The sequence below is a fragment of the Hyperoodon ampullatus genome (assembly GCF_949752795.1).
Source record: "Hyperoodon ampullatus genome assembly, chromosome: 6".
Taxonomy (NCBI): Eukaryota; Metazoa; Chordata; class Mammalia; order Artiodactyla; family Ziphiidae; genus Hyperoodon; species Hyperoodon ampullatus.
Window position 1 is genome coordinate 44,485,647 of NC_136919.1, and position 25,363 is coordinate 44,511,009.

The following is a 25,363-nucleotide window of genomic DNA, read 5'->3' on the forward strand; positions in this document are numbered from 1 at the left end:
ATGTATATATTAGGATATTCTCCATAAATATATAAATATACAGCAGTGTATTTAAAATAAAGAGGAAAATCATTAATTTTTGGAAACTGTATATGGAAAATCAATACATTGTATTGGTGGTATTCTTGTAATAATTGTGAAATCTCAGTATATCATTTTTCTTTTTTATATTATACAATCTTATGTTGTTTACTTAAGTTTAAAAAGTATGTTACTGCCAATAGAACTGTGTGTATGAATCCAACTGTTACTAAATTCAGTGTCAGGAGAAGTGTATGCGTGTGTGTGTGTATATATATATATATATATATTTGTTCTAAAATCTGAAGCAAATTTTACTGTGTTTATTCATCTTCCTCCTTTCTCCCTTCCCACAGGAATTATTCTTGACAGAAGTATTTTAAAAGAAAAATCCTTACAATGGCCTCAGCGGTACTTAGTTCTGTTCCCACTACTGCTTCTCGTTTTGCCTTGTTGCAAGTGGATAGTGGCAGTGGCTCTGATTCTGAGCCTGGAAAAGGCAAAGGTCGGAATACTGGAAAGTCTCAAACAAATAAATCAACTACAAATGAGAAAAAAAGAGAGAAAAGAAGAAAAAAGAAGGAACAGCAACAGAGTGAAGCAAATGAGGTAGCAATTATAATTATTCATGTCTGCTTTCCCAGTAGGTTGTATGCGTCATGAGGGCAGATACTATCTTGTTGACCTATGTATCCGCAGTTCCTGGTCCATAGGTACTTGGTAAATACAGCTTGAATGAATGGATATAAATTTGTGTGTATGTGAAGTCAGATGTAATGAACATATTTTAAATTGCCTTTTTTGTGTGTGTGTCTATGGAAGCTTATGTGCTCATTCCAAAAAGTTTCTGAAAAACAAGAAAGTCTGAAAAGGAAACAAAGGTCATTTGTAAATATAACTAGAGATATAAATTAATATTTTTGTATGTGTTTTCTGTATACATATATGTTTACTTGAATATTTAGATACATTCATATATACATTCATATTTTACTTAAATGAAAATGAGACTATATAATAGACTTTCATAACTGGCTTTTTTAAAATTAGCATGAGCAGTTTTCCATATGAGTAAATAAAGATCTACATTATTTTATCCACATTATTTAAAATTATGTGGCTTTGTCATAGTTTACTTAATCAGATTGTTGTGATAAACATTTAGGTTGTTTCCCCTTTTCTTTTTTTTTTTTTTTTTTACTGTTATAGGCAATAATCCTATGACTACACAATAAGCCTATGACTAGCCTTGAACATACATTTTTATGCATTTGATGGTCATCTGTTTCTTAAGGGTAGTAAACAGGCCCTTCTCCCCTAGACATGCCTAGCCTGAGTTACATGACCAACATTTAATGAGCCCATTTATTTTTAAAAGAAACGTTGAAAAACACCTCTAGCCTGTGTCTGTTTGTCTTTTAACAGAAGAAGCAGTCAGGTATTAAGGACTTTTCTCAATATCACTTAATGAGAGAAGTAGTAAAAGTGTTTTCTTCCCCCCATATTCATTTTATAATATGCCAAGACTTAGAAAAAGCCTTTTCAATTTGTTTATTTCCATCACCATTGCTTTCTAAGTATCTCTTTAAAATGCTGCCACACAGAGTCACTTTAAAAGACATTTTTCTCACCATACAACCTTTCAGAAGTCCAGTCTTACAGAACTTTTGATTGCCCACCATTTTCTTTTTGGTAATAGATGTGGGGAACAGAAAATAAGGTAATAGTGGGGTTTACATTACATTACTGAGAATGAGCCTGAGGATCCTCCCTTCCCACTTCCACAGCTGTAGTTCTGTCAGTCTACTTTCTGTAATAAATCAGTAGTGTACCTGCCATGGCTTTGTCTCTAGCAGCATCCCCTCTACTCTGTCTTTTCCACAGCAGAAAACAGCTGCTTAAAGCAATGTTTGTATCTCATCACTCTTGCAGAACAGTCTATTGATTATCAGTTAAATTGTTGATCCTTGATATAAAGCCTCTTCATTGGTTTCCTAGGGCTGCTGTAACAAAGTACCACAAACCAGGTGGCTTAAAACAACAGAAATTTATTCTCTTAACAGTTTTAGAGGCTGGAAGTTCTACCCATGGTGTCAGCAGAGCCAGGCGCTCTCTGAGACTGAGTAGACTCCCTCCTTGCCTCATCCTAGTTTCTTATGGTAGCTGTCAGTCCTTGACATTCCTTGGCTAGTGGCTGCATCTTCCCAGTCTGCCTCTTCTGTTACATGGTGTTCTCTTTGTCTATACCCTTCATTGGATTAGGGCCCACCCTAATTCAATATAACCTTGATCTTAACTTGATTATATTTGCAAAGATCCTATTTCCAAATAAGGTCACATTCACAGACAGCAAGGGTTAGGCCTACAACATATTTTTTGAGAGAATACAGTTTAATCCATAGTAGCCTCTCAGTACTTTTCTCCCTGTTTCAACCTCTGTGACTAAGATTTTTCTTATTGTTGGAAGTGGCTTGGCCAGTACAGTTTTAGTTCATTATGTTACTTTGTGGACTAGGCTTTAATCTTTAATCTTAATCTTTAATCTTTAAACTTTAATCTTATTGAACCCTATTGTTTTGCATTTTAAAAGCATACTTGTTATTCTGTTCTCTACTCCTATAAACTTCCCTTTAGTAAAGCAGACTCATTAAAATGGTGGTATAGTAGAGTATAATCCATTCTCACTTATTAATCATTTCATCTAGAAATCCACCAAAATTATCTCAAATGCTGGTGAAATTAGCATTCTACAAAGACTACAAAAAATTCAAATAGTGACTTTGTGAGTTAGCATAATGAGTATTTAGAAGTATAAAAATATTGATTTCTTAACTTTCAGAAAAATCATTTGTATCCCAGGATTGGTAAACTGAATTTAATTTTTTGTTTGTTTGTTTCATAGCTCAGGAATCTTGCTTTTAAGAAAATTCCCCAGAAATCCTCCCATGCCATTTGTAATGCTCAGCATGAGCTATCATTACCAAACCCGGTACAGAAGGATTCACGGGAAGAAAATTGGCAAGAGTGGAGACAAAGAGATGAGCAGGTACAGCTAAGTAAATCAGATTGTTTTGCTTTGGTTTTCAGTGAATTTTTGCATTTTTAAGATAGCAGTGCATCTGACCATGACACCACTGTTCTGAGGAGCATTTTATATTGGATTAACTCACATGTGTTTGCTACTTTTTATAAGAGGTTCTGCTTTTATCTACTAGGAAAGCAGATTGACACATTTATTATATTTGTTAGTTTTGGCAATTTCAAGCAGTTATTTTCTGAGTTTTAAATTCATCTGCCCTAGGGAGGGAGGGTGGAAAAAAAAATTCATCTTCCTTTTTACAAATGAGGGAGAGATAGGGAAGGGAGAAAAACAGGATTAAATTATTTCAAGTAAAAAAATCACATTTGTAAGACCAGAGGTCTCATTAAAAATAAGAGAAATCATTAGAGAAGTGCAAATCAAAACTACAATGAGGTATCACCTCACACCAGCCAGAATGATCATCATCAAAAAATCTACAAACAACAAATGCTGGAGAGGGTGTGGAGAAAAGGGAACCCTCTTGCACTGTTGGTGGGAATGTAAATTGATAGAGCCACTATGGAGAACAGTTTGGAGGTTCCTTAAAAACTAAAAATAGAACTACCATACGACCCAGCAATCCCACTACTGGGCATATACCCTGAGAAAACCATAATTCAAAAGGAGTCATGTACCACAATGTTCATTGCAGCTCTATTTACAATAGCCAGGACATGGAAGCAACCTAAGTGTCCATCAACCGATAAATGGACAAAGAAGATGTGGCACATATATACAATGGAATATTACTCAGCCATAAAAAACGAGTTATTTGTAGTGAGGTGAATGAACCTAGAGACTCACACAGAGTGAAGTAAGTCAGAAAGAGAAAAACAAATACCGTATGCTCACACATATATATGGAATCTAAAAAAAAAATAAAGGGTTCTGAAGAACCTAGGGGCAGGACAGGAATAAAGACACAGATGTAGAGAATGGACTTGAGGACATGGGGAGGGAGAAGGGTAAGCTGGGATGAAGTGAGAGAGTGGCATGGACATATATACACTACCAAATGTAAAATAGATAGCTAGTGGGAAGTGGTGCATAGCACAGAGAGATCAGCTCGGTGCTTTGTGACGACCTAGAGGTGTGGGATAGGGAGGATGGGAGGGAGACGCAAGAGGGAGGAGATATGGGGATATATGTATATGTATAGCTGATTCACTTTGTTATAAAGCAGAAACTAACACACCATTGTAAAGCAATTATACTCCAATAAAAATGTTAAAAAAAATACTCAGTGACAGTTTTACTTAAAGAAAGAAAGACTTTTAGGGGAAACTTTTCCTTTTCAACCTTGTTGTAAAATAGTTTATGACATTTGTTTGTTTTTTTTAACCTATTTATACAATGTTTTGTTCTTTTATGCCTCTATTAAATAAATGTCAATAATAACCAAATCAAAGAGATAATTTAATAAAACCAATTTCTTTTTGTGTGTTTGGTATCCAGGAAAATAACACACTAAGCCTGGAGTGTACTCTAGGAGGTGCTGTATGTATGGGAAATGAATAGTTATTTTCTTATCTGTTAAACTGCCATTTGATCTATTGGGAATAGGTATTGTCTTAGCAGATGTTTGGCTTAATGGAGTGGCTATACCTATCATACTTGGGTTACCAGTTTTAAAAGAATTAGACTAGGGACTTCCCTGGTGGTGCAGTGGTTAAGACTGCCTGCCAATGTAGGGGACACGGGTTCGATCCCTGGTCCAGGAAGATCCCACATGCCGTGAAGCAACTAAGCCCGAGTGCCACAACTACTGAGCCTGTGCTCTAGAGCCCACGAGCCACAACTACTGAGGCTGCGTGCCACAACTACTGAAGCCCACGCGCCTAGAGCCTGTGCTCCACAAGAGGAGCCACCGCAATGAGAAGCCCGCTCACTGCAATGAAGAGTAGCCCCTGCTCCCCACAACTAGAGAAAGTCCGTGTGCAGCAACAGAGACCCAATGCAGCCAATAAATAAATAAGTAAATAAATGTTCCTGTAAAAAAAACAAAAAAAAGAATTAGACTGTACTAAACTATGCTCTTAACATAAACTATGTTAATTATAACATTTTCTATAGAATTTTGTAGTGCCTCAGGCTCATCTTTACGAGCATCAGTTATTACACTAGGGCTGTGCAAAAATGATATTTCCGAGCATTGGTGAACTGGATAAATCATCTTGTATTATTCTAGAGGGGTTATTTGATTCTTTTTTCCTTCTACAGCATTCATTATGACAAATTTTTTCTGGTTTACAAGTATTATTAACATAATGATCTACTTGTTTAGACAGTAATAGAATTTGCTAGTGACTTCACCAGAGAATTTCTCCCAGTGGCCCAAGAGGCACTGGAAAATTAATAAAGGAAAACTACTCAGTTTTGCACCAAAATAAATGCCACGTAATAGGGGAACTTAAGCACAGATATTTGATTGCCCTTCTTCCTGCTGCCATTGATTGCTGCCAAAATGACCAGGTAATTATGAGAAGGAAATAGTCAACTTGGCCCCAACCCTATATAAAAATATCATCCAAGGCTGAGGAACTTTGAGGAATTTCTGCTGGATATACTATTGATGGGTCACTTAGGAAAACCTGGTACCTTATTTGGAAGTCTCACTTGTAGGAAAATAATCAAGGTCATGAGAAGTAAAGTAGTTCTTGGGGTAATTACAGTGACAAGTGAAGAAGAGATAAGGGCAAGCTTTGGGACTGATGGACAGTATACCACCTGGAATCTATTTTACTGTGTGGAATAATAGATTTTAAAAGTAGGGACCAGACAGTGACTGTACTAGGCAGAAGGTATACAGTTGTGGTGGGTGTTCTCCCTCACACAGGGAAACAGCACTATGAGAAACTCCACATGTTGAGGGCTGAGCCAGTCAAAAAGCTGGATATAGAAATCCTGTGTTATGTGGCTGCTTATTTTAAACACAAAAGAGAAATGCTAAGACAAAGTTTACTACTCCTAAATTATCAAAGAGATAATGTAAATTTACATTGGCTAAGCCTCAGCATAAAATCTGAGAGCTGGCGTTAAACAGCAACAAGATAGACAGTAAAGAAACATCCACTCCACTTACTTAGAAGCAAACACTGGATCTTAGTTGATCTCATGTCAGCTGAAGAAAAGTTTCTGCCACATAAAAGGAGAAGAACATTGTACTTAATGTCCAAAGTGAAAGTGTACTTTGAAAAAGGTTTGCTACAGGGAACAGAGAAATTGATTTTAGACAGCACCTATTTTTTGCTTTAATAAAAACCAAGGAGCTAGAACATTTTGTAAAAGTCAAGGTGACGGTAATGTTATATAAAAGGGTGAAATAATAGACTGAGATGAAAAATCGGGTAAGAGAAATTGAAGATGAGCAGAATACAAAATTTCTTTACACAGTTGTATACATCAAAGGAGGTATATGTTTCACACTTGAAGTGGGTAGATTTTATGTGATATGTGATACATAAAATATGTGAATTATATCTCAGTAAAGCTGTTTATAAAAAAGTAGAATAGGCCATGACTTTGATTTGATTGTATTCAGAATTTTTACCATTTCTTTTTAATATTGAATCAAGATCAAGAGACATATTGTTCACCATCACTTGTTGCCTGGGAATAAATCTCATTGTAGATGTTGTTCAGGTATAACCTCTTATATTTGTGGTGGTGCATTGATAATACTGATTCCAGTATTACCTTTTTAAAATTTTACATCATGGCTCAAAGATAATGAATGAATAGAAAAATCTCTTCTCGTGGATATTCAGTGATAAATAGATCAAATTTTATTGTGTATTTCTTACTCCTGTTGTATTGATTCAGACTCCACATATCACTGGTTTTGTCCAACTCTGAAGTTGAATACCTGCTAGCATGTGCATAGTTAATTGTTTTTTCACATTGTAGCCTCTAGTACATCTATCTGATAAAGGCATTTTGCCAATAGTTCTGTTTTTTGTTTGAGAGTGTGATATTTCTCATTAACCTTGTGGCTGATATAATAAGTCTATTGTTTATAGTTTGACTTGCACCTGGTTTTACTATAAGCAGTGCTCTTTGTTTTTTTGGCTTTTTCTTTAGCAACAAAATTCATCACTTTTGTTCTGGAAAGCATTACTTGGTACTTGTTCTGTTCTGGAAAGACTCATACAGGTCATTGTGCTTTGGAAGTGAAACAAAAACTATAATGTCTTTAGGCCACTGGTCTGACCATGTTTCATAGCAGGAAGCCAGGAACAAATAGATTGATGACTCAATAAATTGAAATTTCAAACATTCACTATGTTAATTTTCTATTTATAATTTTCCTTTTCATTTGCTTATGTGACAATCACTCTTGTGCTGACACAGATTTATATTCTGTATTCACTGTATTAGAGTCCTCTTCATTTTAAAATTTATGTGTTTTTTTAAGTTGCATTATTTACTATTTTCATTACTACTTTTTTTTTTTTTTTTTTTTTTTGGTGGTACGCGGGCCTCTCACCGCCGTGGCCTCTCCCGTTTGCGGAGCACAGGCTCCGGACGCGCAGGCTCAGCGGCCATGGCTCACGGGCCCAGCTGCTCCGCGGCATGCGGGATCCTCCCGGACCGGGGCACGAACCCGTGTCCCCTGCATCGGCAGGCGGACTCTCAGCCACTGCGCCTCCAGGGAAGCCCCTTCATTACTACTTTTAATCCTTCAGTGAATCATTGAACCATTTTTATTACTTTGAGATATAATTAAAGCATACAACTTAATAAATGTAAACAGCCCTCAAAAGATATGAAGATGCATTAATTGAGATGAACCGAACCTGATCATTAGTATGAACACGTAGATACAGTTTTTGTAGAATATTTACAACCTTTATAATCATAATGTTCAATAAGACTACTGGAAGATTTCTGGGAAATGATTCTGCTTTCCAAATTAGTGAAGGTATATGTTCCACACTTTGAAAATCACTGAGTTAGAGGACCAGAAGGTGCTACTGCTACTGTGGCTAAACACTTGGCTGCAAGTATTAGATGTCCTCAGAATGTTGTTGTGTGTTGTTTTACAATAACCCTGTTCCCCTGAGAAATGAAGATTAATTCTTCATTTGGGATTTGTTTTGCTTGGATTTAAAGTGGGTAAGATTTTTATGGTACTTCAATTTACAAATTTTTAAAAATCTAGTTACAAAATATTTACTGTCCTTCTCATTTTTCATTGGTTCTTCATACTCTTTAACTGATCATAAACCCTTGAGCTATAGGTTTAATTATTTAAATAGAAAAAAATGTTTTACTACTAGATGGGGATAGGAGGCAATGAAGGAAGCCAGGAGGAAGGGGATCTGAAGTACTCCATCTTGGGCACATGTAAGTATCTTCTCCAATCCTGTAGGCATTTTAGTGCCTACTATTTCCTCTTTTTCTTCCTTTCCTCCTCTTCCCATAAGTACAAAGAAAATGATGAGGAATTCTCAATTTGCAAACTTAACATATAAGATACTTTTTAAAAATCATGGTTCTATTTGCATTTTCATGTCCAGTGCCTGTCTTTCAGGCCCAGACTCTTTTTTTCCCTCCCAGTTCTACCTCTACATGTACTGATTAATTACATTGACAGCAGTCTTATGATTAACTAATTCTCTAATGAAGGCATGTTTAGGGAATTTGGAATCATGTTTTCTTTCTCTTTCCTGGTATTGTAGTCTTGTGTTACCTTTCTCCCTGTTATCTGGAGTAAAAAATCTTATCTTTGATTCATTCCTCTTTCATTCTTCATATTTAATCAGTGTTCTGAAACTTGGTCATTCTTTGCTGAGAAAGAGCCTTCTTTGTTTCCTGCATTGCTATGTTCAGATCCAGGTTCCTGTATGCTGAGACTACAGTGGTTTAGCCAGACCCACTAATTCTAAGTTCTCATTCTTCTAATATGACAGTTTATTTCTTTAAAATTACTCTTATCAGTGTTCCTCTTTCATCTATCCTGAATCCGTAATTTTTAGGGAGTGTCTGGAACCTAATTTTACCCTACCTAAGCAATCTTATTTTCTACTATTCTCCAGCATAGAGAAGGGGAATTCTAATTTATTGTGTGTAACTCTTGGGCCAGGTAGGTACTGTGCTAGGTACTTTACATATATTATAGCTTTAAAATTTCAAAACTACACTGCAAGGTTGATATTTCTATTTCCTTTTTATTATGAAGAAACTGAGATTCACAGAAGTTACATAACTTGCCCCAGATCACAGCTAGAATGGGTGGAATAGAAATTTAAATTATCCACCTGTGTGATCTCCCAAAGCCTGGGTTTTTTCCACATCTCTCTTGTATTGCATAGAATTTATCTTTTATCATTTATATTTATCATAATATATATATTCTTAATATCATACTTTTTGTTCACGTGACTCTTTCCTCCTAAAATTCTTCCATTCATTTTGCTACCTATCCAAATTATATCTCTCCTTTAAGGACCAACTTAGTTTCTTTTCCGTATGCTTTTTTGAATTCTATTTCTTGTTTACCTTTTTTCTGTCAACTTTTGTAGCACTTTTAATATCTTATTCTATTTTCTGTATGTCATGTGTGTTAGTTTGTTATTCCCAACTGGAATAGAAATTCTTTGAGGGCAAAAGCCAAATTTTTGCTGCTATTTTAAAGGACTAGAGGCAAAGCACATAGAGGATTCTCTGTGAATCCTTATAGGCTGAAAGATCATACAGTGACATTTGGGAAGTTTTTCCTAGTTTTCAAAGAGTTAAATTGAAATTTAAATCATTTTTGCCTAATTGTATTTCCTTGTATACTAGTTTTTGTTAATAATTAAAAGGTAAATGTAAGCTTTAAACTACTATATTTAGAATCAAATGCTGGGGAGAGCTGTATTTTTCACTTTTAAAAGTTCCATTTCATTCAGTTTTTATCATTTTCTTAGAATCAGCTGTCCTAATATCTAAGTTACTTGAGATAATTTGAAAAAAAAATAATGGCATCTTGCAAGACTCCCAACTTCGTCTCCTCTTCTCCTGCCCACTAATTTATTTTTGGAATATCAGTCAGAATATGTGACATATTGGAAATAATCTTAAATGTGTTTTCTGTAAATGTTAAATGTCATTAATATGGATTAAAAGCTTAGTGGTAAATTTAACCAGCTTTTCAGAATAAACTTAAGTAGTTTTGTTACTTTTTCTATGTTGGGATGACTGCTATGCTCTAATTATATTGAAGTATTCTGTACTCAGTTTGCTTTGAGTTTAGGTGGAGAAATTGATGTAAACTTCCTTTTTTGTGTAACACTAACATGAATCCACTTCCTTTTTACCTTTTAACTGTATATTGTTTTTTAATATACATTTATATAATAAAGTATTTAAAAGGTTAACCTTTTAAAAAAGGTTACTTTTTCCTGATTGTTACTAATTTGGATTGAATTAATTCTTCAGTTCTTTTCAGTTACTCCATAGAAAAAGTATGTACAGTTTACTTGGGGCTTAACTAGAATTTCTAGTGCTATATGCCCTTATTTACCATTTTAATTCTAACTATTTTTCTCTGAGTTAGATTAATTTTTTTCTGTGATATACCTATTTTCCCCCCTCTTTTTGTTGTCTTAGTATAGAATTGGATGAAATGCTTTGATTAGAAGTAAAAGATTTATTAGTTCATGGTGTCCAGTGTTAACATTTTTCTACTTTTTAAGGTGTCCCTTTGAAACAGATGACTTCTTTTTGGAATTGGTTTCTGTTTTCGTTTAGTTTTTTTTTTTTAATCGTTAAACAACAGAAACAATTCTGAATAACTTTGGCAAAAAATAATTTGACAAAAGGATACTGAGTGATTCACAGATTTGAATTAAAAACTAAACAATGAGACCTTGGGAAAGATGGAAATAAAGGAATTCTGGGGTGCTCAGAGGCATGAACTAGTACACTCACTTTTAGAGGCTATCATCAGCTGATTGAACCCCACTTACTTTGTGTTTGTTCTCAAATTTTAGTTCCTAGGAGAACAAAAAAGAGATAGGTCCTTTGCTCCCATCCTGTTGTTGGTGATACCATACACATATTTGTGTGGGTGTGGTAGTGGGTGGTATATAGAATTAGGTGATTGGCTGTCTTGCTAGAATCCTGGGACACTGGATTGAATTGTAGTTATTCAAAGGAATAAAGGAAGGGATTATGGACAGACAAAAACAAGCGATGCCTACTAAATTTATGCTTTTCTTATACAGTATGCATAGGTCGACACATACATGTAAACAAATCCGGGATGTTTACATGTGGCAGCTATCCTATTCAGCTGCAGATACACCTTATCCCCAAAGGTAGACAACCCAAAGTCCCATCCAGCCACTGTACCAATTCTGTTTGGCAATTAGGAAAAGTAATTCTTAGAGAGTAATTTGATTGGAGGGTGGCAGAAGCTAGATTATAAGAAGTTAAGGTGAGATTGAGTGGTGAGAAAGAGGAACCAAAAATACAGATCACAAAGAATCATTTTATTATAGTGTTAGAGGAGTTTAAAGGTAGGGAAGTCATACAAAAGGAATAAAAAGATAGCAGTAAAAAGATGCACTACAATTTTTCTGTAACATCAGGCATATACCAGGACAATTGGTCCCTTATTTATTTATTTATTTTTTTGTGGTACGTGGGCCTCTCTCTGTTGTGGCCTCTCCCGTTGCTGAGCACAGGCTCCGGACGCGCAGGCTCAGTGGCCATGGCTCACAGGCCCAGCCGCTCTGCGGCATGTGGGATCTTCCCGGACTGGGTCACGAACCCATGTCCCCTGCATTGGCAGGCGGACTCTCAACCACTGTGCCACCAGGCAATCCCGGTCCCTTATTTAAAGGTTCTATACCTGTGAATTAGTCTGTATTAAGTAAATGGTATGTTTTATAATGCTTATTGAGTTTTCAGTATTCTTATATTTTTGAGTAATAATCTGTTATATTTTCTGTGTCCAAAACTAGATACCATCTTTAATATCTATTACGGTGTCAATTCCTTTGTGAGATTTTGTTTATTACAGTAAAAAGATTATGTATTATACAACAGATAATTGACAATGAGGAAATAAAAATATCAAAATAGTAAGTTCTTGCTTTGGTATCTTCTATAAAACACAGAGTTCTCTACTTTGGCATGGATAGATAACTTTGGAGGACCCAGACTGTTTATTAAAGTATTTGTTTTCTTATCCTGTATGTATTGTCGTGTTGTATAATGCTATTATCTGTTTATCGTTAAACTTTCTTTTTATTTTTAGCTGACATCTGAAATGTTTGAAGCAGATCTTGAGAAGGCATTGTTGCTAAGTAAATTAGAATATGAAGAACACAAAAAGGTATTTACACATTTATGGATTTAGATGTTTTAGGTTTAAGTGGTCAAAAGTTAGAACCACCCTTCCTGAATTTTGTATAATAGTTCTTTAAAGTTTGTCCTAAAAATTTATCCTTGTAACAAAATAATTAACATAAAGTTTTCATGAGATTTGTCCTCAAGTTCTTAGAGATAACAGAAACACGAGCACTAAGCTTTGTCTGGTGATTTGGAATGTTCAGTTAAGAAATTTCTCCAACCAAGATGAAGGGGAGAGAGGAAATGAGGCTAATAGCAGATGATTTATTTTAACTTATTTTAAATGAACATAGAAAATAGTTAAATTTTAAAAATTTAAGTAACTGTGAGTACAGGGGCATTAAGAGACCATCTGCTAGAGATACACTGCTAATTAACTGAAGTAAATAGAAGGACATTTCTGATAATTTGGCGTTGTGAATTCAGCATTTATCACTTTGATATTGGGCTGTGTGTTGAAATACATTCTACAGCCTGTAACTGTAGGGACATTTACGCAAAAAGTGTTTGTTTCCATTTTCTATGTTTAAATTGAGCATTTATATCATCTCCATATTATTTAACATTTTAGTCCTTTACATATATTGGGAATTTTTTTTGGTCTGTAAAGTTTATTCAACTTGTGATTACTCAGTGGTTGATCATAAATGGCCTTTGGTCATGCTTAAGGGCCTTTATACTATGTCATTGTACACTAGCTTTTTCACTCAAGAGGAAGGGAGGAGAGGAATTAACATTTACAGTAGATGATTTTGCTATTTATTTATAGCTCAAGGGAAGAGGATGAAGGTTGCCGTTAGACTGGACTTGGTCCACTATGTGTGTTAGTTTCATTTTCCATGTCCGTATTCCTTTTATCCAGAATTATCAAGAATAACTGTAATCCTTGTTGTTACTTGTCCGTTTAGACACAAAGCTGGCAATTACAAAAGTGGATACAGCTAGCTTTACTATGATTTAGTCATTTAAATGGACTTTCACATTACACTGGAAAAATCCTTCTGACTTGCCCAGTTTGAAGATAAAATTTATGAAAAAGAATGTTATACAATGATGATTTGTTGTTGTTAGATATATGTCTACATTCTAAAGTTAAAAGGATTAGCTGTACCTATAGAGAAGGAGTAGAGTAGATGGTGTTGGTAAAATATGCTTGCAGCCAGTTTTCTTGGCGCATAGGCCTGGTACCTAAAAGCATAGGTTTTATCAGGCTATAATGACTCTCAGAGAATGGAGAAACTCCTTTTGTATGTGATGGCTAGTTTTGATGTGATTACATTGATGTAGTCATTGAGTTTTAAGTCAATATTCCAATAAAATAACTATAATTATTTTAGCCTAAGGATTTTTATTATAGCTAGGGTGTGGGATAGCATTTTCTATCCTGTCACTCATTCACCAATTATTTTTTTGACTAGCTAAAATTTGCTAGGCATACAGTACAAAGATAAAGACATGGTCCAAGCTATTGAGTTCGGTGGAGGGAGACACACCCATAATTGTAGTGTATAGTATTGAGAGATTTTATGTTTTCAGTGCAGTGGGAATTCAGGAAGATAGAAGAATTTTCTGTGCTTTTGATGGTGGTGGGTTTTAGGAAAGGATTCTTTTTTTTTTACTTGATAAATTTGAATGTTACAATTTGTAAATTTAAGGTGTACAGTGTGTTACTTTGATACATTTATATATTGTAATACGATTGCCAGTGAAGCAATATTTATCACATTACAGCATTGTAGTATAGTATTATTGACTATATTCATTATATTGTGTATTGGATCTCTATGGTTTATTTATTACTCATTATAAGTTTGCATACTTAAACACCATACCCCCATCCCCATCCCCGTCCCCATCCCCTGGTAACGCCATTTTACTCATTTTATTTTAACAGGTTTGACTTTTTTTTTTTTTTTTTTAAAGATTCCAAATATAAGTGATATCATACAGTACTTGTCTTCCTCTGTCTAACTTATCTCGCTTAGCATAATGTGCTCAAGGTCTATCCATGTTGTCACAAATGGCAGGATATCTTAGGAAAGTGTTCTTAAAGAGGAGTCTTACTCAATATATTAGAAGTTCAGCAGTAGGCAAGAGAAAGTAGGTATTCTCAGGGAAGGAGAGACAAGTATATAAGACACGTACACATGAAAGAGTAGCATTTTGAAAAACTATAATTTATGGACCTAGAGTTGCTGGAGATACTGCTACCAGAATAAAATATAAAGAACCTCGTGTACAGGCTAAGGAGATTGAGTTTTATATTTGTTGGCAGAGAGCTATTGAATATTTTTAACTTTCAGATTGATTTCAGGTTTTCATTTTAGAAACTTATGCCGTAACAGTGTAGAAGATGAATGGAGGGGCTAAAATTAGAGAGTGTTGCAGTGTCAAGCTAGAGAAGACAGGGGAAGTGACAGAAGGTATGAATAAACGAGAATAGATATAAGAGATCTTTAGGAGATAAACTCAACAAGACCTAGGGGCTTATTTGCATATGAAGTGTATAGGAAGAATAAGCAAGGATGACTGAGGTTTCTAGCCTAGACAATTGTGTAGATGATGGTGGCATTAAGCAAGGTACTTACTAGAAGATCAAGCAGGGAAGGCAGGGTGAACGTATTTAGTTTGCAGATGTTTATTGAACATTCTGTTTGAGTTGTCTGTACATACACAAATCATCAGGTAGAACTTTAAATTTTGAGTTTGAGGAACAACAGGTATAAAGCATAAGAAGAATGGGTTAAGAATGGAATAATAGTAAACAGCGGCTGCATTTTTAAGAATATAGTTGGGGAAAGAGAAACCAGTGAAGGAGACTTAAGAATAGAAGTGTATTGAGAAAACCAAGAGATGCTTGAAAAAATAATGTCTTTGGGTTTGGCATTGAAGAGGAGGTTGACTTTAATTTTAGTGTCAGAGACTAGCAGAATCCAGATTTCAGTGTGGTTAAGAAAGGAAATTGACTGTAGATTACTGTGTTAAGTTTGGTCCTGAAATGAAGAAGAAGAGGGTGGCAACTGGGAGTTACAGACCAAGGAATAGCTTTTTATTTTTATTTTAGTGTTTAAGAGGGAAGAGATTGAGTGTATAAATAAACAGGTGTCTTTTTATATGGTTTGGCTAGCCTATGTTTTGATTTTCTTATTTGCTTCTTATCTTTAAAAAATAAAACTTTAAGAAACATATTGCCCATTGGTTAGTTGATTTTACTAGTGTTAAACCAAGCTTAATTATTGTTGGTAATTTTTTTTAGGAATATGAAAGTGCTGAAAATGCATCAACTCAGTCAAGGGTTATGAATAAAAAAGACAAAAGAAAGACTCATCAGGGAAAAGACAAACCTCTCACAATATCACTAAAAGAGTTTCAATCTGAAGGTAATATACGTATGAAATCTACTATACTAGAGAAGCTATTCTTAGTCCTTGTATAATTTCATTTTAAGTACCTCTCTAATTTTTAAAATAAGTAAAGATTGTTTTATTAATATGTTACTTAGAATGTAAAAAATGTAAACCTGCTTGAAAATAAACTATTTGGGGGTTAAAGTAATCTAAAATCAGTCATTAAAACCTCATAAAATTTCAATAAGAATTTATCTTTATGTATTTCTGAATTTGTTCCTTTTCTAAAACTCACTGAAAATAAAAATTGATATTTGTAATTTTTGAGTCATCTTGAAACATATTGTCCTTATACATAAATTGATTTGGCTTACACTAGACCAGGAATAGTATTTTCACATTTCATCCATTATTGGTCAACCTCGTCAAGTTATCTGGAACTATATCTTAGAAAATTAAAATGTAAATTTTTAGAATGAGACTTATTACCAGAAATCTCTTTATAATATCATTTGTATTGGTTTTGTTGAACAAAGAAGACAGAAGGAAATTATACCATCCACTGAACTTTTGAAGACAGAGCACAAAGCACATTATTTTTGAATTGGGAAATGGTGAAAACTCTAAGGCTGTGCTGTATAATATGGTAACTACTATTCATGTGTGGCAGTTTAAAGATAAGTTAATTAAAATGAAGTAAAATTTAAAATTCCTTAGTTGCATTAGCCACATTTGGTGCTCAGTAGCCACATGTAACTAGTAGCTTCAATGTTAGACAGCACAGGTATAGAACATTACTGTCATCACAGAAAATTTTAATGAAGAGTGCTGTGCTTATACCAATCAGAATAGTTGCTAACCGGATAAACAACAAGGTCCTACTGTATAGCGCAAGGAACTGTATTCAAAAAGAAAAAAGAATAGTTGCTGACCAAATGAACAGCTGTTTCTTCATTGACCAAGAAGTCAGTTTGACTCATGAATTTAAGCTTAATACATGGGGCATCTGTTCCATGAGGATTAATAAGACCATAGCAATAATCTAAAAAAAACCAAAACCCCAAAATACTTTGTTTTCAGAAACAAGCCTACCTGTGAAGTTAGGAATAAATTTAGAGGATCGTGTTATTTTCATTTAAGGATGAGGAAACTTTTCCCTATAGTCTGCTTCTCTAAGTTGCTTTGTTTCGGGGTTAAAAAGAACAGATATATGCTAAATTTCCAACTTTAGTAAGAAAGATTTTAATATAAGAATTATGTCATTAAAAACTAGGCAGAGACATAAAAAGAATGCTTTTTAAAACTTCTTTATTTTTCGTATGTTTAAGTACTATGTACATTTATTAGATGCATTGAGAAAGACATTAGTATGATACTGTTAAAGGGAAGCTGTACAACTATTTCAAAACATGATTAACACAGTCATAGTTCTTCCTTGGGTTTCTGGCATCACATTGTATACTAAGTAGAACGTGCTAGAAGAATGACTGGATAACCCACCAGGATTTGGTAGTTTGACCTGAAACATGTGATTTTGACATTTACTGGGTTTAAAGATTCTATTCTGATCAACAGATGCTTTAGAGAACTGGACCAGCTTTTAGATTCTCAAATAGATTTCTCCTAAGAAGCTATGCTATTAAATTATTTTTAGTCCTTGAGAATGGAAAATTTCTGCTGTGCACGAGAAGCATTGTTAAATATTAGATGTCCTGATCATCTCCAATTTAAGAACACTTGCTACCTATTTGTACTTTAGTTCAACCTTATATTTATGTGGATTCCCTATATCTTACTTGTAATCACTTCCCAGAAATACTGTGTTGTTACTAAGTCAATGATTTGTTTAATTTGGATATAGTTATGCCATCTTTTTTGTATTCATTTATAAACATACATTAATTTTTAGGATTTTTTTCACAGTATTATCAAATCACTGTGATATGATATGTATTTTTAAAATTAAAAAACTAGGTAATAGTTTTGAAGGACACAAATTACTGTTCTACCTTTTATTTTATTCCACAAAGGCAGTGATCTGTACAATTTTTACAGTAACAGTACTCTGTGATTGATTTTAGACATACTTACCCACCTGCAAGTTCTGCCCCCCCAAAATTATGTGAAACCACATATCTAAAATATATGGGATTCAAATGTTTAAAATTTAATAATACCCCTTAGTATGGGTGGCATTTACTGGGATATAAGTCTTTTAAGCTGAGCAAATTAGTAATTATATGGTAAATTTTAACATCATATCCCTAGAAAAGTAAATTCTGATGTGAGTCCCAGACAACCCCCCAATGTCTTCTGTAACTCTTATTATAATTTTGAAATTGTTTTCAATAACTTTGTTTAAATATTTTTTACATACTGAAATATTTTATATGTTTATGTCATTCAGTGAAGTCTCACCATTTTTTTTTTCCATTTACAGATCACATTAGTAAAAAGACTGAGGTAAGTAGTAGTATAACCATCTTTATTCTAGAAAACACTTGATGTTTTTTTTCTTAATTAATTAATTAATTTATTTTTGGCTGCGTTGGGTCTTCACTGCTGCGCGGGGGCTTCCTCTAGTTGCAATGAGTGGAGGCTACTCTTCATTGCAGTGTGCGGGCTTCTCATTGTGGTGGCTTATCTTGTTGCAGAGCACGGGCTGTAGGCGCACGGGCTTCAGTAGTTGTGGCTCGCAGGCTCTAGAGTGCAGGCTCAGTAGTTGTGGCGCACGGCCTTAGTTGCTACGCGGCATGTGGGATCTTCCCAGACCAGGGCTCGAACCCGCGTTCCCTGCGTTGGCAGGCAGATTCTTAACCACTGTGCCACCAGGGAAGCCCACTTGATGGTTTTAAGAATGATACTTTAGTGTTTAGCAGTAAGTCTGTTTTGAGACATAGCTATTTAACCCATTAGCTTGTCATGAATGAACTCAGTCCTGTCTCTGGCAATTAAAAGGATATAAAGTACATTACAGTAGAATAAAAATACTATTTGCATGCAGTATAATATCGTTTGACTTTAGCATCCTAATTGTTGTGTGTCCGAAGGTTACCACATGTAAGCTTAAAATTTTAGGGAAAAGTGGTGTAACACTTCAATCTTTACTAAAAAACATCCTGAAACCATGACTCAAGATATTTTGGAATTATGGAAATTGTGAGGTAAGCTGTGATTTTATAGTTTATATCTGTGGATAAGATAACCTGATCATATACTTCTCTTACCATTCACCATTAGAGGGTAGTGCAGCCTACACATAATTTCCTAGTGTTATTGGTTACTTTTTTTCTTTTAAGACTCTAATACAGCCTCTATAAACCTTTTAGAATTGGAAGATAGTACTATAAAATCTCTTCTAATATTGAGGAAGGTACTAATAAAATGTTAGAGTTCTTTTGACTTCTTTAGGTAATAATTGAAAGTTTCATTATTCTTCTGTTATGTATGATTCTTGTTAGTAATTCCATTAATTGATTTTTTTTAATGGTCAGATGTTCCTTGATTTCACTTTAGAATGCATACATGGTTTTGAGCATTTTTTGTTGTTTTAGGTGTTTTCTTGACAGGTCAGGGAAATGAAATCCATCTCTAAGAAAACCACATCTAAATAACTCTTTGACTGTATTAATGATATAGTCCTCAACTGTGCACACAAGCACAAAATTGATTTGCTGTTAGACAGATGATAGAAATTTTTAAAGTTATTTAGAAACCACTGTCACTGTGTTTATTTTTATTTATTTATTTATTTATTTTTGCGGTACGAGGGCCTCTCACTGTTGTGGCCTCTCCCATTGGGGAGCACAGGCTCCGGACGTGCAGGCTCAGCGGCCATGGCTCACGGGCCCAGCCGCTCTGCGGCATGTGGGATCTTCCCAGACCGGGGCACGAACCCGTGTCCCCTGCATCGGCAGGCGGACTCTCAACCATTGCGCCACCAGGGAAGCCCTGTCACTGTTTTTAGATTAAAATTTAAATGACTGCAAATATAGGCTGAGTATTAATTATATGTTTGAAAGTGGAAAACATGTACTTTTGGACTGATTTCAATTTTTTTTTACCCATTGATTTATTTGGAGGATAGTTTTATGCAAATGAGAAAGCAGATACAAATGGTACACCCTGTTCTTAAGATACTACCAGCGACTGGTAGTGGAGGGAAAGATAATTTTTATAAACTATTCATGCTTGCTTTTTCTTCTTCACTGATTTGAAAGAAAAAAATGCAGACTGACAGGATCTCATCTATTTAGTATATTTAACCCAAGTTGTATTTAAACAAGCATAGGTTTGTGACATAGCATATGTTTTGTCTCTCATTATAGTTTTAGAGCTGTTTTCTATTATTAAATAATTTGATGTAATAAAATTCACTTTGAGTAATCCTGATGATTAAGACATTTTAAACATTTGTAAATGCATTCTAATTATAATTTATTTCCTACATAACTATTTTAATTAATTGGTCAAAAGAATATGTAATTCACATTATCCTATGACACTTGTTAAAGATATACCAAAGTTATGTTGTATTTCTGTTAGAATTATTACTCATTTTCTTGGGACTTGGATATTTAGACATGCAATGGTTATGCCATTGTTCTAGGAATTTAGAAAAACTTTTTTCTGGAGAGTTAAAATAAGTCTGAAAAAAATTCTCATTTCAACTCTAAAATGAGATATGTTTTCTACTCCTAAAAATGTACCAATTTTTGTTACCTTGTATGCTCAATAATTGACTTAATTCTTTCCATATTTAATATGTCACTTATGCCAAGAGATTTTTTCCCATGGGTACTCTAAAATTCCTAACCTCTGTCGAGAGCAATATGCATGGTATCTTAGCCATCCCCTTTTAAGTCAGGAGTTTACTGTGTAAAATTCAAAAAAGAAGAGATATTTACTTTATTGCTTGGTGAGGATGAGTACTTGAACTGCCTGTATATTTCTGTAGCTGCTAGCTAAATGTGTTCTCAGGTTAATTTCGTCATTCCCCCTTTTCTTTCTCCATCCATCTTGGTTATGTGTTATTAATCTCACTGTTTTCTTTTCAGTCCCAGTTCTTTTTAATCTCTCTCACCCTAAAACAATTGGAATAAAAATGACACTTGTAGGAGTAGAAGGTGTGAACAATTAAATTTTCTTTGTTAGATGTCCAGGAGATGTTACACTGTTAAATCAGTACCCTCCCCATTATTTGCTGCAATAGTCAAGAAGATCCCAAGAGAATTCTAGACAAGCAGAGTGAATAATAGAATAGGTGCTCTTAAAAACCTCAACTAATCATGCCTTTAAGGAATATTGCTTGATCCTTAAAATTTTTTTGTTTTTAATTTTAACTTGTTGCCTTTTTAAATGTCAGTGCTTCTGGGTAGAGTATCACATAGCTACTCCTTTCTCTTTAGCCCCACTTTTATCAGGCCTTCCCAACTCCAGTCCTTCTAATGCCACTGAATAACTTTAAAAACTTTAGTGATCATCATATGTCTTGCAGTCTAAAAGGTCAAGTCTTCAATAAGCCTAAATAGACTACTTCTAGAAGAGAATGTAAGAAGTTGTAACAGTGGTTGCCAAAGGGTGGGGAAGAAGGGGTTCCTGGGACAGGGATAGGAGAAAGGCTTACTTTTCACAATATAAGCTGTTGAATTTTCTATCTAGTCTATGTATTACCTATTAAAATTTTATATTAAAAAGAAAAAGCACTGGGTGAGAGAAAGAACCGGGGAAAAAACCCAGTCCTATGTGGCTCCACAGCCTATTTCTTTTTTATTGCACTGTGCTTTCAGCATGTCTGCCTTGGATATATGAGCTTGTATAAATAATTTATTCATTTTAGATCCTAATTATATTAGCTAAAAAGTAAGATGTGGGATCTGTTGATTTCTAAAATTATGATAAATAGTCAGTGTGTGATTGAAATTATTATATGCTAAAAAATGAACCCTGTAGTTAATACTACCAAAACACAGAATAGTAATAATAGATGATTAAATTCTAAAAACAAATAAATTCTCCCTAGCTTTAAAAATTCTCACCTAAAATCTGACTTTACCTAAGCAATTCAGCCTATATCCTACCCCTCTCAGTGTCCTGAATCCATTTTTCTTCCCATGCCTTTTGTTATTCATGTTTATTATATTTGTTAGCTCTCTTGGTTATAAGTAACAGAAGCTGAACTCAGCTGAGCATAAGCAAGAAAGGAGACACTTATTTGGTTCATATAGCCAAACCATGGAAGAATAGGGAAAGAACTGGACTCATAGTTAATGGAGCCATGGATTTTATATAGCCTTAGGATAGTTCATTTTTCTCCCAAGTCTCAGTTGCCATTTATGGCCTCACCTCATGGCAGTTCACATGGTTACTGGGGGACCTCAGGGTTACATCTTTATAGGATTTCCTATAAACTATTAGTTAGCTCTTGAGGCTCGATAGAGTGACGTTCAGGTGTTTTTTGTTGTTGTTTGTTTGTTTTTTGGAAAAGAAGGGAGCAAAAGTATTTCCTGGGTGGTGCGTCACACTTCCTGTCATCTCAGTATCAGGGGGCATAGAATGTCTGGTTATTGTTATGTTAAAATTGATCAGTGGTTCTATTATTCTCCAATATAAGGAACCACAGTTTCTTGGAGAAATGGCTCTGCTTCTAGGGCTGCAACAGGGTATATATAAGATGAGCCCGGAGCATCTTGTAGTGCCAGAAAATAAGGAAGTGCTCAAAAAACAAAAGAATAGGCTTGGGGCATATTAGAGAGACATAGGAACCAACGTGAAATACTTTGCAATGGCCAGAGTTGGGACAATATGAGAAACAAAATAAAATCCCTGAGTTGATACTAATATAAATAAGTTATTTGAATAAATGAGAGACAAGAGACAAATCTCCCATACAGAAAATTTGCAGTAACTTACATGATTTATTCCCCCTCCAGGAGAGGGAGCTTAACTCCCTCCACTCCCCTTGAGTGTGGCCTGTATTTAGTAACTTGCTTCCAAAGATAGAGTACAGAAAGGGAGGGAAAATAACTACACTGGAGAAACCTGGCAAACACAGCCTTGACCAGGTGATCAATGTTATATCATTAGTGATAAATCATGTTGATAGCATCTACCCTTGATACGATGTGAAGAGAATGGCCTATTCCTCTGTGGGTTTCCCCCTGAAAACACATGTCTAATCATGAGAAAAACATCAAACAAACCCATATCAAGGGATGTTCTACAAAATACCTGACCAGTATACCAGTATGACTTGAAAGTATCAAGGTCATCTAAAACAAAGTCTGAGAAAATGTCATGGATCAGAGAAGGCTAAGGAGACAGGGTAACTAAATGTAACATCCTGGATGGGATCTTGGAACAGAAAAAAGACATTAGGGAAGAACTGTTTCTAGGGAAGTCCAGATAAAGTGTGGAGTCTAATTATAGTAATATACCAATGTTGGTTCCTTAGTTGTAACAAATGTACCACAATAATATAAGAAGTTATCAACAGGGGAAACTGGGTGAGAGAGATCTATGGGAACTTTGTACTATGTGAAACTTATCTGTAAATCTAAGACTATTCTGCAATTAAAAGTTTATTTTAAAAATTAATTAGTGGGTTCAGGTTTGTGAGCCAATAAAAAGTTTCCCATCAGACTTTCACGTGATGCTTTTAGTGGCTATTAATGATTATTTGCTTGATCCGTTATTTCTTTAGAGCTTGTTCTTCATTAAATTTAAATTTATTACTTCAGGAATACATGCATACAGTAATAATTGAATGGTAGAGTTTATGAAACCAGTAGTATCCCAGCTATTGTCATTCCCTTACTACATTTTAAAGTCCTTCTCATATTTCAAGATTGACTCTGTGTCAAGCCATTCAAGAGTATTTAGAGTTCTGAACGTGCTGTATTTTTTCATACTACCTTGCCTCCCATGCATTCTTCCCTTCCATCTTTCTCAGTGGTGTCTTGTCCGTGGATAGTTGTTAGTTCTTGTGAGGGGGAGTGAAATCAGGAACAACCTATGTCACCATCTTGGTGATGTCACACCCTTTGCATCTTTTTTTATTTGGCTAACTATGCGTCAGAACTTGGCCAAAGAGTCACTTTTTCCTGGAAGGGTTGGTTCACTTATCATGGTCTTATTTAGATGCCCAGACATCCTGTGTATTCTTAATATCGCTCAACACCCTGTTTTATCATTGTTTTGTTTCTTCACTAGAATTTGAGTTCTTGGAAGTCTGCGACCGTATCTTACTGCTTTAATTTCTTTCGTAGTCCTAACTCCTTTCACATAATAGGTAATGTAAATGAATGTTGGTTGATGAGTGAATGTTCTGCTTTCTTTCTAAAACTTTCTCTAGCCTTTTTTGGTCTGCTGCTTCTGTGTATTTTTATCACACTATAACAGAAGCATATAGGTTTTAATTCCTCTGCCAGTTCAACTACATTGTTAGGGCCTTCATGGAGTTCTGCATTAAGAAGAATTTTAAGACTGCATCCTTGCTCAGCAAGAAAAAGTGCCACACTATCAGTTAATTATGTTTGCCATTTATAAAAGAGGAAGAAGTGGCTGCATGCTTTACAGGTATTTGCCATCCCTGACATGTATAGAAGAGTGCTTAATTATTGTGTTTATTATATCATGTGTTGGTTTTTGTCTTTCGCAGTAAATTGTGAGTTCCGTGAGAGTAGCTGATGCATAGCATAGTACTAATTGCATAGTAAGGGTTTAACAAATAATTATTTCAAGTCAAATTCAAGACTTGAGTTCTTCAGGGTCTGTTCTAGGGGAGAGAAGAAAGTAGACTTATCCTATATATACTGTCATCTTTAATACTATGCTTATATAAAGAACACCATTATTTTGATTTCCTCTTGGAATAAAGTCAAAGCACCTGGGATAAATTCAAAGTGTGGCAAAAGAGGAATAACATACAGATGGAACATTCTGAGGTTTACATGTTACTGTATATTAAGGTATCTTAAAACTATTTGGGGTTTTTTTTTCTTTTTTTTTTTAACTATAAAGCTGGGAGGCTATTCTTCTAAGAGTTGGCTTGGAGCCCTTAGAAATATGAAAAGAATTGTTAATCAGTGCATTTATACTTGTCAGTTTACTCTATAAACGATGTGTTCTTCAGATAGGAAAACAGGTACTCAGTGGGAAGCTAGGTTTGTTTATTAATTGAAGTATAATTTGCACACAATAGAATGTACTAGTCTTAAGTGTGCAGTTTGATGAGGTTTGACACATACATAAAGTTATATGACCTACATTTCTATCAAGATAAAGAACATTTTCATTACATCACAAAAAATTCCCTTCTGCCCCATCGCAGTCATTGTCTCATGCCCTCCCCTGCCCCCCACATGCAACCACTTTTGTGATTTCTACCATCATAGATTAGTCTTGCCTCTTTATTTAAAATAAAGCATACAGTATGTTATTCTTTGGTCTGGCTCTTACCCTCAGCAAAATGTTTGAAGATTCATCCTTGTTGTGTAGCAGTAGCTTTTTCCTTTTCATTGTTAAATTATATTCTGTGGTGTAAATGTATCACAATGTGTTTGTTTATTCA

At 34.7% G+C, this 25,363-nt stretch overlaps 1 protein-coding gene across 2 annotated transcripts in view; it reads left to right on the forward strand.

Moving 5' to 3' along the window:
- Positions 1-420: 420 nt before the first annotated feature.
- GKAP1 (G kinase anchoring protein 1) overlaps positions 421-25,363 on the forward strand; it is a gene marked incomplete at its 5' end in the record, with an annotated part of 70,840 nt that continues 45,897 nt past the window's right edge. For both annotated transcript variants that reach the window (XM_079706215.1, XM_079706216.1), the window contains 5 exons: positions 421-630; positions 2,924-3,067; positions 12,351-12,428; positions 15,702-15,825; positions 18,233-18,255. In XM_079706215.1, coding sequence (XP_079562341.1) covers positions 421-630; positions 2,924-3,067; positions 12,351-12,428; positions 15,702-15,825; positions 18,233-18,255 — 579 coding nt within the window. The remainder of the gene's footprint in view (positions 631-2,923; positions 3,068-12,350; positions 12,429-15,701; positions 15,826-18,232; positions 18,256-25,363) is intronic.